We start from the raw sequence: 11,934 nt of genomic DNA on the forward strand, positions 1-11,934 counted from the left end.
GAGGAGGTTACAGAGATAGGGAGGAGTGTCGGGGCTGGAGGAGGTTACAGAGATAGGGAGGTGTCAGGGCTGGGGGAGGTTACAGAGATAGGGAGGAGTGTCGGGGCTGGAGGAGGTTACAGAGATAGGGAGGGGTGTAGGGGCTGGAGGAGGTTACAGAGATAGGGAGGGGTGTAGGGGCTGGAGGAGGTTACAGAGATAGGGAGGGTTGTAGAGGGGCTGGAGGAGGTTACAGAGATAGGGAGGGGTGTCGGGGTTGGAGGAGGTTACAGAGATAGGGAGGAGTGTCGGGGCTGGAGGAGGTTACAGAGATAGGGAGGGGTGTCGGGGTTGGAGGAGGTTACAGAGATAGGGAGGGGTGTCGGGACTGGAGGAGGTTACAGAGATAGGGAGGGGTGTCGGGGTTGGAGGAGGGTACAGAGATCGGGAGGGGTGTCGGGGTTGGAGGAGGTTACCGAGATAGGGAGGGGTGTCGGGGCTGGAGGAGGTTACAGAGATAGGGAGGGGTTTATATTTCCGTGTTGTGTCCAGCTGCTGGGTGCACTGTCCTTCGAACAGGGACTATGTGTCTGGGTTTGAAACGCTGCCTGTCACAATTCTCAGGCCTGACATTGGAACTGGGATGTGTCAGATTTCCAACCATGCACTGACTCCAATTCTCCCCCACAGGGTAAGCGTTTCACAAGACGGAACCCTGCGGATCAGCAACGTCACCCACAGGGACACTGGACACTACACCTGCCGGGCAGAGAACATATTCGGCACCTCAGCCAGCTCCGGAAATGTGTATGTGAAAGGTAACGGACCCCAGTGAAAAGCTTCACGATCGCGTGGCACGGTGGCGCAGTGGTTAGCACTGCAGCCTCACAGCGCCGAGGTCCCAGGTTCGATCCCGGCCCTGGGTAACTGTCCATCTGGAGTTTGCACAATCTCCCCGTGTCCACGTGAGTCTCACCCCCACAACTCACAGATGTCCAGGTTAGGTGGATTGGCCACGTTAAATTGCCCCTTAATTGGATATTGATTTTTAAAAGCTTCCAAATCCAGTCTTGCACCATCTCTAATGGGATTTACAGCTATACAGAGTAAAGCTCCCTCTACACTGTCCCCATCAAACACTCCCAGGACAGGTACAGCACGGGGTTAGATACAGAGTAAAGCTCCCTCTACACTGTCCCCATCAAACACTCCCAGGACAGGTACAGCACGGGGTTAGATACAGAGTAAAGCTCCCTCTACACTGTCCCCATCAAACACTCCCAGGACAGGTACAGCACGGGGTTAGATACAGAATAAAGCTCCCTCTACACTGTCCCCATCAAACACTCCCAGGACAGGTACAGCGCGGGGTTAGATACAGAGTAAAGCTCCCTCTACACTGTCCACATCAAACACTCCCAGGACAGGTACAGCACGGGGTTAGATACAGAGTAAAGCTCCCTCTACACTGTCCCCATCAAACACACCCAGGACAGGTACAGCACGGGGTTAGATACAGAGTAAAGCTCCCTCTACACTGTCCCCATCAAACACTCCCAGCACGGGGTTAGATACAGAGTAAAGCTCCCTCTACACTGTCCCCATCAAACACTCCCAGGACAGGTACAGCACAGGGTTAGATACAGAGTAAAGCTCCCTCTACACAGTCCCCATCAAACACTCCCAGGACAGGTACAGCACGGGGTTAGATACAGAATAAAGCTCCCTCTACACTGTCCCCATCAAACACTCCCAGGACAGGTACAGCGCGGGGTTAGATACAGAGTAAAGCTCCCTCTACACTGTCCCCATCAAACACTCCCAGGACAGGTACAGCATGGGGTTAGATACAGAGTAAAGCTCCCTCTACACTGTCCCCATCAAACACTCCCAGGACAGGTACAGCACGGGGTTAGATACAGAGTAAAGCTCCCTCTACACTGTCTCCATCAAATACTCCCAGGACAGGTACAGCACGGGGTTAGATACAGAGTAAAGCCCCCTCTACACTGTCCCCATCAAACACTCCCAGGACAGGTACAGCACCGGGTTAGATACAGAGTAAAGCTACCTCTACACTGTCCCCATCAAACACTTCCAGGACAGGTACAGCACGGGGTTAGAAACAGAGTAAAGCTCCCTCTACTCTGTCCCCATCAAACACTCCCAGGACAGGTACAGCACGGGCTTAGGTACAGAGTAAAGCTCCCTCGACACTGTCCCCATCAAACACTCACAGGACAGGTACAGCACGTGGTTAGATACAGAGTAAAGCTACCTCTACACTGTCCCCATCAAACACTTCCAGGACAGGTACAGCACGGGGTTAGAAACAGAGTAAAGCTCCCTCTACTCTGTCCCCATCAAACACTCCCAGGACAGGTACAGCACGGGCTTAGGTACAGAGTAAAGCTCCCTCGACACTGTCCCCATCAAACACTCACAGGACAGGTACACACGGGGTTCACGGATGATCGAGGACTCGGAGTAACGCCACTCGGCCCATCTAACCCAATCTGATGGTCACCTTGGCCCCACAGTCTCGCTGACCCCACAATACCATTTCACCCCTCCCGTTAATGGAGAGTCTATCCACCTCGGCCGTACAAATAGTCAGAGAATCTGCTCCCGCCGCCCTTCGAGGAAGAGAAATCCAGAAACGCGTGATTCTCTCAGTACTGAGAATAAAACTCTCCTCACCTTCGTTTTAAACGGCTCACCTCTTATAGTTAGTCACTGACCGTTCCAGATTGAGCTTCCTGACCGATACTCAGAAAGTAGCCCCCATCCACACACATTCACTCCCTCCCCCACCGACGCACAGAGGCAGCCGTGTGTACCAGCTACAAGATGCACTGCAGCAACTCACCAAGGCCCCTTAGGCAGCACCTTCCAAACCCACGCTCTCCACCATCTAGAAGGACAAGAGCAGCAGATACCTGGGACCCCCACCACCTGGAGGTTCCCCTCCGAGCCCCTCACTATCCCGACTTGGAAATATATCGGCCGTTCCTTCACTGTCGCAAAATCTCGGAACTCCCTCCCTAACAGCACAGTGGGTGTACCTACACCACACGGGACTGCAGCGGGTTCAAGAAGGCGGCTCACCCACCACCTTCTCAAGGGGCAATTAGGGACGGGCGATAAACGCTGGGACTGAGGCAGCGACGCCCCACGTCATGGAAATTAACAGATTAAATGATGACATTCTCCAACAAAACAAAGTCTGTCAAGATGGGGAACGAAAGTTCCGTTTGACGGTCCGTAAAAATCCTGGACAGCTGTTTGAGGGGTCGGTGGGGCGAAGGTTCCGGATTTCCACTGCCTGGTGTGTGAGAAAGGCCGACCTGGGCGGAGGGGGGGTGGGAGGGGGCCGACCTGGGCGGAGGGGGGGTGGGAGGGGGCCGACCTGGACGGAGGGGGGGGTGGGGGTGGGGGTGAGTAGCTCTGTCTCTGTGTTGGGTTATTGACCAGCTGGTGGCCTGGCCTTTGCACAGATGTGACAGAGGTGGAGCTGACCCCGGCGGACCTGGAGCTGACGGTGGGGGAGAGCGCTGTCCTGACCTGCAGGAGCAGACATGACCGGACACTACACGCTCACTTCCTGTGGTCATTCGACGGGCAGCCAATCAACTTCCAGAGAGAAGGGGGTCACTTTGAGAAGATGCGAGCTGTGAGTATTCTCGGCCGGGGCGTGGGAACCGGGTGTTCGATTTGATTTGATTTGATTTGAGTTGTCACATGTACTGAAGTACAGTGAAAAGTATTTTTCTGCGGCCGAGGGAACGTACACAGTACGTACATAGTAGACACAAGAATAATCGACAGGGAACATTGACAAATGGTACATCGACAAACAGTGATTGGTTACAGTGCGGGACAAGGGGCCAAACAAAGCAAATACATGAACAAGAGCAGCATAGGGTGTCGTGAATAGTGTTCTTACAGGGAACAGATCAGTCCGAGGGGGAGTCGTTGAGGAGTCTGGTAGCTGTGGGGAAGAAGCTGTTCCTATGTCTGGATGTGCGGGTCTTCAGACTTCAGTATCTTCTGCCTGATGGAAGGGTCTGGAAGGCAATGCCTGGGTGGGAGGGGTCTCTGACAATGCTGTCTGCCTTCCTGAGGCAGTGGGAGGTGTAGATAGAATCAATGTGGGGGTGGCAAGCTTGTGTGATGCGTTGGGCTGAGTTCACCACACTCTGCAGTTTCTTGCGGTCTTGGGCCGAGCAGTTGCCATACCAGGCTGTGATGCAGCCGGATAGGATGCTCTCTATCGCACATCTGTAGAGGCTTGTCAGAGTCGATGCAGACATGTTAAATTTCTTTAGCTTCCGTAGGAAGTAAAGACGTTGTTGGACTTTCTTGACTGTTGCATCAACATGAGTGGACCAGGACAGACTGTTGGTGATGGTGACCCCCAGGAACGTAAAGCTATCGACCATCTCCACTTTGAGCCATTGATGCAGACGGGAGTGCGTGTCGTGCTGCGCTTCCTGAAGTCGATGATCAGTTCCTTGGTCTTTCCAACATTTAGAGAGAGGGTGTTTTCGGTACATCGCAACCAAGTGATTTATCTCCCTTCTGTAGTCTGATTCAATGTTGTTTGAGATACGGCCCGCCACAGTCGGATTATCCGCAAACTTGGAGTTGGAGTTCAGTCTTGCCACACAGTCATGTGTGTATAGGGAGTACAGTAGAGCACTGAGCACACATGAAAATGAAAAAAAAACCCACAATGAAAACCGCTTATTGTCACAAGTAGGCTTCAAATGAAGTTACTGTGAAAAGCCCCTAGTCGCCACATTCCGGCACCTGTTCGGGGAGGCTGGTACGGGAATCGAACCATGCTGCTGGCCTGCCTTGGTCTGCTTTCAAAGCCAGCGATTTAGCCCAGTGCTAAACCAGCCCCTTATCTTTGCGGGGCCCCGGTGTTGAGGACTATCGTGGAGGAGGAGCTGTTGCCGATCCTGACAGATTGCGGTCTGTTGGTGAGGAAGTCGCGGATCCAGCTGCACAGGGAGGGGTCAAGTCCAAGATTGCGGAGCTGTAGAGAACAGAGTTCACTTCGACACGTAGACAACCCTCCAATTAACAACATTCTCAGACAGCACTGACCCTCTGACAGTGCGGCACTCCCTCAGTACTGACCCTCTGACAGTGCGGCACTCCCTCAGTACTGACCCTCTGACAGTGCGGCACTCCCTCAGTACTGACCCTCTGACAGTGCGGCGCTCCCTCAGTACTGACCCTCTGACAGTGCAGCACTCCCTCAGTACTGACCCTCTGACAGTGCGGCACTCCCTCAGTACTGACCCTCTGACAGTGCGGCACTCCCTCAGTACTGACCCTCTGACAGTGCGGCACTCCCTCAGTACTGACCCTCTGACAGTGCGGCACTCCCTCAGTACTGACCCTCTGACAGTGCGGCACTCCCTCAGTACTGACCCTCCCATAGTGCAGCACTCCCTCAGTACTGACCCTCTGACAGTGCGGCACTCCCTCAGTACTGACCCACTGACAGTGCGGCACTCCCTCAGTACTGACCCTCTGACAGTGCAGCACTCCCTCAGTACGAAGCCTCTGACAGTGCGGCACTCCCTCAGTACTGACCCTCTGACAGTGCGGCACTCCCTCAGTACTGACCCTCTGACAGTGCGGCACTCCCTCAGTACTGACCCTCTGACAGTGCGGCACTCCCTCAGTACTGACCCTCTGACAGTGCGGCACTCCCTCAGTACTGACCCTCTGACAGTGCGGCACCCCCTCAGTACTGACCCTCTGACAGTGCGGCGCTCCCTCAGTACTGACCCTCTGACAGTGCGGCACTCCCTCAGTACTGACCCTCCCATAGTGCAGCACTCCCTCAGTACTGACCCTCTGACAGTGCGGCACTCCCTCAGTACTGACCCACTGACAGTGCGGCACTCCCTCAGTACTGACCCTCTGACAGTGCAGCACTCCCTCAGTACGAAGCCTCTGACAGTGCGGCACTCCCTCAGTACTGACCCTCTGACAGTGCGGCACTCCCTCAGTACTGACCCTCTGACAGTGCGGCACTCCCTCAGTACTGACCCTCTGACAGTGCGGCACTCCCTCAGTACTGACCCTCTGACAGTGCGGCACTCCCTCAGTACTGACCCTCTGACAGTGCGGCACCCCCTCAGTACTGACCCTCTGACAGTGCGGCGCTCCCTCAGTACTGACCCTCTGACAGTGCGGCGCTCCCTCAGTACTGACCCTCTGACAGTGCAGCACTCCCTCAGTACTGACCCTCTGACAGTGCGGCACTCCCTCAGTACTGACCCTCTGACAGTGCGGCACTCCCACAGTACTGACCCTCTGACAGTGCGGCACTCCCTCAGTACTGACCCTCCCATAGTGCGGCACTCCCTCAGTACTGACCCTCTGACAGTGCAGCACTCCCTCAGTACGAAGCCTCTGACAGTGCGGCACTCCCTCAGTACTGACCCTCTGACAGTGCGGCACTCCCTCAGTACTGACCCTCTGACAGTGCGGCACTCCCTCAGTACTGACCCTCTGACAGTGCGGCACTCCCTCAGTACTGACCATCTGACAGTGCGGCACTCCCTTAGTACTGACCCTCTGACAGTGCGGCGCTCCCTCAGTACTGACCCTCTGACAGTGCAGCACTCCCTCAGTACTGACCCTCTGACAGTGCGGCACTCCCTCAGTACTGACCCTCTGACAGTGCGGCACTCCCACAGTACTGACCCTCTGACAGTGCGGCACTCCCTCAGTACTGACCCTCTGACAGTGCACACTCCCTCAGTACTGACCCTCTGACAGTGCGGCACTCCCTCAGTACTGACCCTCTGACAGTGTGGCACTCCCTCAGTACTGACCCTCTGACAGTGCGGCACTCCCTCAGTACTGACCCTCTGACAGTGGGGCACTCCCTCAGTACTGACCCTCTGACAGTGCGGCACTCCCTCAGTACTGACCCTCCCATAGTGCAGCACTCCCTCAGTACTGACCCTCTGACAGTGCAGCACTCCCTCAGTACTGACCCTCTGACAGTGCGGCACTCCCTCAGTACTGACCCTCTGACAGTGCGGCACTCCCTCAGTACTGACCCTCTGACAGTGCGGCACTCCCTCAGTACTGACCCTCTGACAGTGCAGCACTCCCTCACTACTGACTCTCTGACAGTGCAGCACTCCCTCAGTACTGACCCTCTGACAGTGCAGCGCTCCCTCAGTACTGACCCTCTGACAGTGCAGCACTCCCTCAGTACTGACCCTCTGACAGTGCAGCGCTCCCTCAGTACTGACCCTCTGACAGTGCGGCACTCCCTCAGTACTGACCCTCTGACAGTGCGGCACTCCCTCAGTACTGATCCTCTGACAGTGCAGCGCTCCCTCAGTACTGACCCTCTGACAGTGCAGCACTCCCTCAGTACTGATCCTCTGACAGTGCGGCACTCCCTCAGTACTGACCCTCTGACAGTGCAGCACTCCCTCAGTACTGACTCTCTGACAGTGCAGCACTCCCTCAGTACTGACCCTCTGACAATGCAGCACTCCCTCAGTACTGACCCTCTGACAGTACGGCACTCCCTCAGTACTGACCCTCTGACAGTGCAACACTCCCTCAGTACTGACCCTCTGACAATGCAGCACTCCCTCAGTACTGACCCTCTGACAGTGCGGCACTCCCTCAGCACTGACCCTCTGACAGTGCAACACTCCCTCAGTACTGACCCTCTGACAATGCAGCACTCCCTCAGTACTGACCCTCTGACAATGCAGCACTCCCTCAGTACTGACCCTCTGACAGTGCAGCACTCCCTCGGTACTGACCCTCTGACAGTGCGGCACTCCCTCAGTACTGACCCTCTGACAGTGCGGCACTCCCTCAGTACTGACCCTCAGTACTGAGCCAGTGACGGAAGGGAACTTGGTAGAGACATTTAATTCCAGAATGCATTGTGTCTGAGGGGAGGTTTCTGAAAGATCTCCTGTTGTGGGTAGATGTTTGCTCCTCTTTGGATCAAGGTCACTTTAAGAGTCGGACCATGTGACATATTGATGACATCATCGGCTGTTTGCACGAACAAACAGGCAATCTACCCTAACAGCCTGTTGAATAAACATCTTTCCAATGAAGCTCTTGTGTGTCTATACCCTCATGGTCTGCAAGTCTAACCTTTAAAAAAAAAACAGTAGAAAACTGGCGACGAGGTCGGAAGCAGGCTCGCAGACTCCCTGCGAACCAGAAAACACAGAAAAATCCTTGATCCCCGTGCAGACATCCGAAAAGGATTCCGAAGCTTAAAACTTTGCCGCGCCAAATCTGGAGATGGAGGGTGTCATGTGAGGGTTCCTTTAAGAAATGGGGGTTTATAAAATAGCTGTAGTGGATGTACCTTTAAGAAATGGGTGTTTATTGGATGGCTGCAGTGATGTCAGAGTGTGGGTGGAGCTAGGCTGTCTGTCTGCTTTTAATTTCACTTTGGACTGCCTGCTGCAGGGTGCGTTTTAGTTTCGTTTTGAGAGCTGGGTAGCTGCGGTCACAGCCAGAAGGTGTATTAGTCTCTCTCTCTGCAAACTAAAGACTTTCTCCAGATCCTTTGGTGATTTAAAAATAATACCTGTTTCTGTAGAGAAGTTAAATCTTTCTGCAAAAGGTTTTTTTGTCTGATGGATGTAGCAAGGAAAGATTAAGAGTTACTTATAGAGTATTGTATTCTTTGGGGGGGATGATTGGTGTTGATAGTTGTTAAGATGTTTCCTGTGGGTTTATAAAGTGTTAACGGGTTTCATAAATAAACATTGTTTTAATTTAAAAGTTCTTTAACTCTCTGTTGCAGTACACCTACCAGCCTCCCGTACCGGCGTCCCCGAACAGGCGCCGGAATGTGGCGACTAGGGGCTTTTCACAGTAACTTCATTTGAAGCCTACTTGTGACAATAAGCGATTTTCATTTCATTTTCATTTGTTCAGCTGCAGAATGGGCCGTGTGCTCCCCAGACCACAACCGAGTAAACGTCGTGGGTCAGGGGAACTCCATGATACACTTTGGGGTTCTCTAAACCCCGGCCCATAACAAGGGGGGGGCTGCCAAGTAACGGTAGCAGCGATCGACGGAACCGGAATTTGAAGACGGATTGTCGTCGGAAACCACTTCAAAATGGAGCTTGCCGCCTGCTGTGCCTGGGAAGATCGGGAAGAATACTGGGAGCGCTGGGAGTAGCAAGTGCCCCTCAACAATAGTTTTGTGTGTTCCAAAACTCGGAAGGAAACAGGCAGAGCCCGTTACCCCTTACTGCACCAGCCCCCTCGAATACCAAATATCTGAAATACCCACATTCATCACACAATTGTTCATATGGCGAATTTTGATTGTTGTTCAATTGCGTTTCATTGCAGGAAGCTCTGATGTAAAGGTGGGGGCGAGGGTGGAGGAATGTGCTAACTGTATGTAACAGTGGATTGACTGCTGAGATGGTTTTCTTGTTGTTTGCGTGGTAGTAAAGATAGCAGTTAAGGGTTGTCGTGTCAACTGTATTGATTAGGAATGTTTAAGGGGTAATTGAAGCTATTTTCCGGTTGATTGTTCCGAGTCAGAACAAGGGGCAGGATTCTCCGACCACGCCACCCCGTCCCGCCGGGAACGGGAGAATCCCGCCCAAGGTCACTTTAAGAGCCTGGTCACGTGAGACATTGGTGACGGCAGAGTCCGTTTGCGTCGGCGAATGGGCAGCCTTCGGGAAAACGCCTTTGCAATAAAGCTCTTGTTTGTCTCGACACGGTCTTCAAGTGTATCCTTTCAAAAAAATACCACTGCTTTATCAGTGCCCGCTGGTGGGATTGGTGGTGTGACGTTCAGTACCCTCTCTGTCGAGAGTAACTCTGCCCCTTTCCTGAGCAGCAGGTCAGCTCGGCAGATGTGATGATCCGGAATATTCAGCTCCAGCACTCGGGGAGGTACGGATGCAGAGTACGGACAGCGGTTGACAGTTCATCGGGCACAGCGGTGGTCCTTGTGAGAGGTAGGTTTACTCTGCCCCGGTTATTCCTGACCGTTCGGTCTCGGTGAGCGGCGTTCAAGTCCAGCATTGACCTTTGAGCGTAGAGGCCGCAGGCTGCAAGGGACCAGTCCGTCCACTCTCTCACACCTGGTCACCTCGCGCCTGACCCCCTGACTGACATGGGCAGGCCTGGCCCCGATATCGCAGACCACAGGCGGTGGCGCTGGGACCTCCTCAACCTGCCAGCGGCCTGGAGGGACCCCTGGGATTGGGACATTTTTCTGTAACTCGAGGGGGAGGGCAGTCACACTCACTCTCACACACATACTCTCACACACACTCTCACACACACACTCACACACTCACACACTCTCACACACACTCTCACACACACACACACTCTCACACACACTCACACACACACTCTCACACACACACACTCTCACACACACTCACACACACACTCACACACACTCACACACTCAGACTCACACTCACACACTCACACACTCTCTCTCACACACACTCACACACACACACACTCTCACACACACTCACACACACACTCACTCACACTCACACACTCAGACTCACACTCACTCACACACACACACTCTCACACACACTCACACACACACTCACACACTCACACACTCTCACACACACTCACACACACTCACACACTCAGACTCACACTCACACACACACTCACACACACACTCACACACTCACACACTCTCACACACACTCTCACACACACTCACACACACACACACACTCTCACACACACTCATACACACACTCACTCACACTCACACACTCAGACTCATACTCACTCACACACACACACACTCACACACACTCACACACTCACACACACACACACACACTCACACACTCACACTCACACTCTCACACACACACTCACACACACACTCACACACACACTCTCACACACTCTCACACACACTCACACACACTCTCACTCACACTCACACACACACACTCACACACTCTCACACACACATTCTCACACACACTCTCACACGCACTCTCACACGCACTCTCACACACACTTTCTCACACACACATTCTCACACGCACTCTCACACGCACTCTCACACGCACTCTCACACACACTCTCACACACACACATGCACACGCACACATGCACACGCACACACGCACACTCACACACGCACACTCTCACACGCACTCTCACACGCACTCTCACACGCACTCTCATACGCACTCTCACACACACTCAAACACAGAGCCGCACACACTCACACACAAACACAGAGCCGCACACACTCACACACTCAAACATAGAGCCACACACACACACTCAAACACAGGGCCGCACACACACTCAAACACACTCAAACACAGAGCCGCACACACTCACACTCACTCAGAGTGCCACACACACTCACACTCACACACACTCACACTCACACACACTCACACACACTCGCCCTTGAGGGTTTATGTGTCTTTACTAATATGTGCTGCCTGACACACTGTATTGCTGTTTGTAGGCCCCCCTGGTGCGCCGGGAGTGGTGATTGTGGAGGAGATGTCCAGTCACACGGCCACGCTGTCCTGGAGCCCCAGTCAGGATCACCAGAGTCCAGTCACACGTTACAATCTACAGGCCCGAAGCCCCTTCACCCTGGGCTGGCAATCTGTCACCACAGGTTAGTGTGCCTACCTCGCCTCACTGTGTACCTCACTCTGTGTCCCTCACCCTCACTGAGCCTCACCCTCACTGCGTCCCCCACCCTCACTGTGTACCTCACTCTGTGTCCCTCACCCTCACTGTGCCTCAGCCTCACTGTGTACCTCACCCTCACTGCGTCCCCCACCCTCACTGTGTACCTCACTCTGTGTCCCTCACCCTCACTGTGCCTCGCCTCACTGTGTACCTCACTCTGTGTCCCTCACCCTCACTGAGCCTCAC

At 53.9% G+C, this 11,934-nt stretch overlaps 1 protein-coding gene across 1 annotated transcript; it reads left to right on the plus strand.

The window, feature by feature from the left end:
* Positions 1-669: 669 nt before the first annotated feature.
* On the plus strand, positions 670-11,671 carry LOC140407658 (contactin-5-like; the record flags this gene model as incomplete). Its single annotated transcript, XM_072494992.1, has 4 exons — positions 670-797; positions 3,477-3,652; positions 9,872-9,992; positions 11,513-11,671. Coding segments are annotated over 4 exons (584 nt in total), but the record flags the coding sequence as incomplete, so codon positions are not given.
* Between the last annotated feature and the right edge of the window lie 263 nt (positions 11,672-11,934).

Source organism: Scyliorhinus torazame, unplaced genomic scaffold (assembly GCF_047496885.1).
Source record: "Scyliorhinus torazame isolate Kashiwa2021f unplaced genomic scaffold, sScyTor2.1 scaffold_1759, whole genome shotgun sequence".
Classification (NCBI taxonomy): domain Eukaryota; kingdom Metazoa; phylum Chordata; class Chondrichthyes; order Carcharhiniformes; family Scyliorhinidae; genus Scyliorhinus; species Scyliorhinus torazame.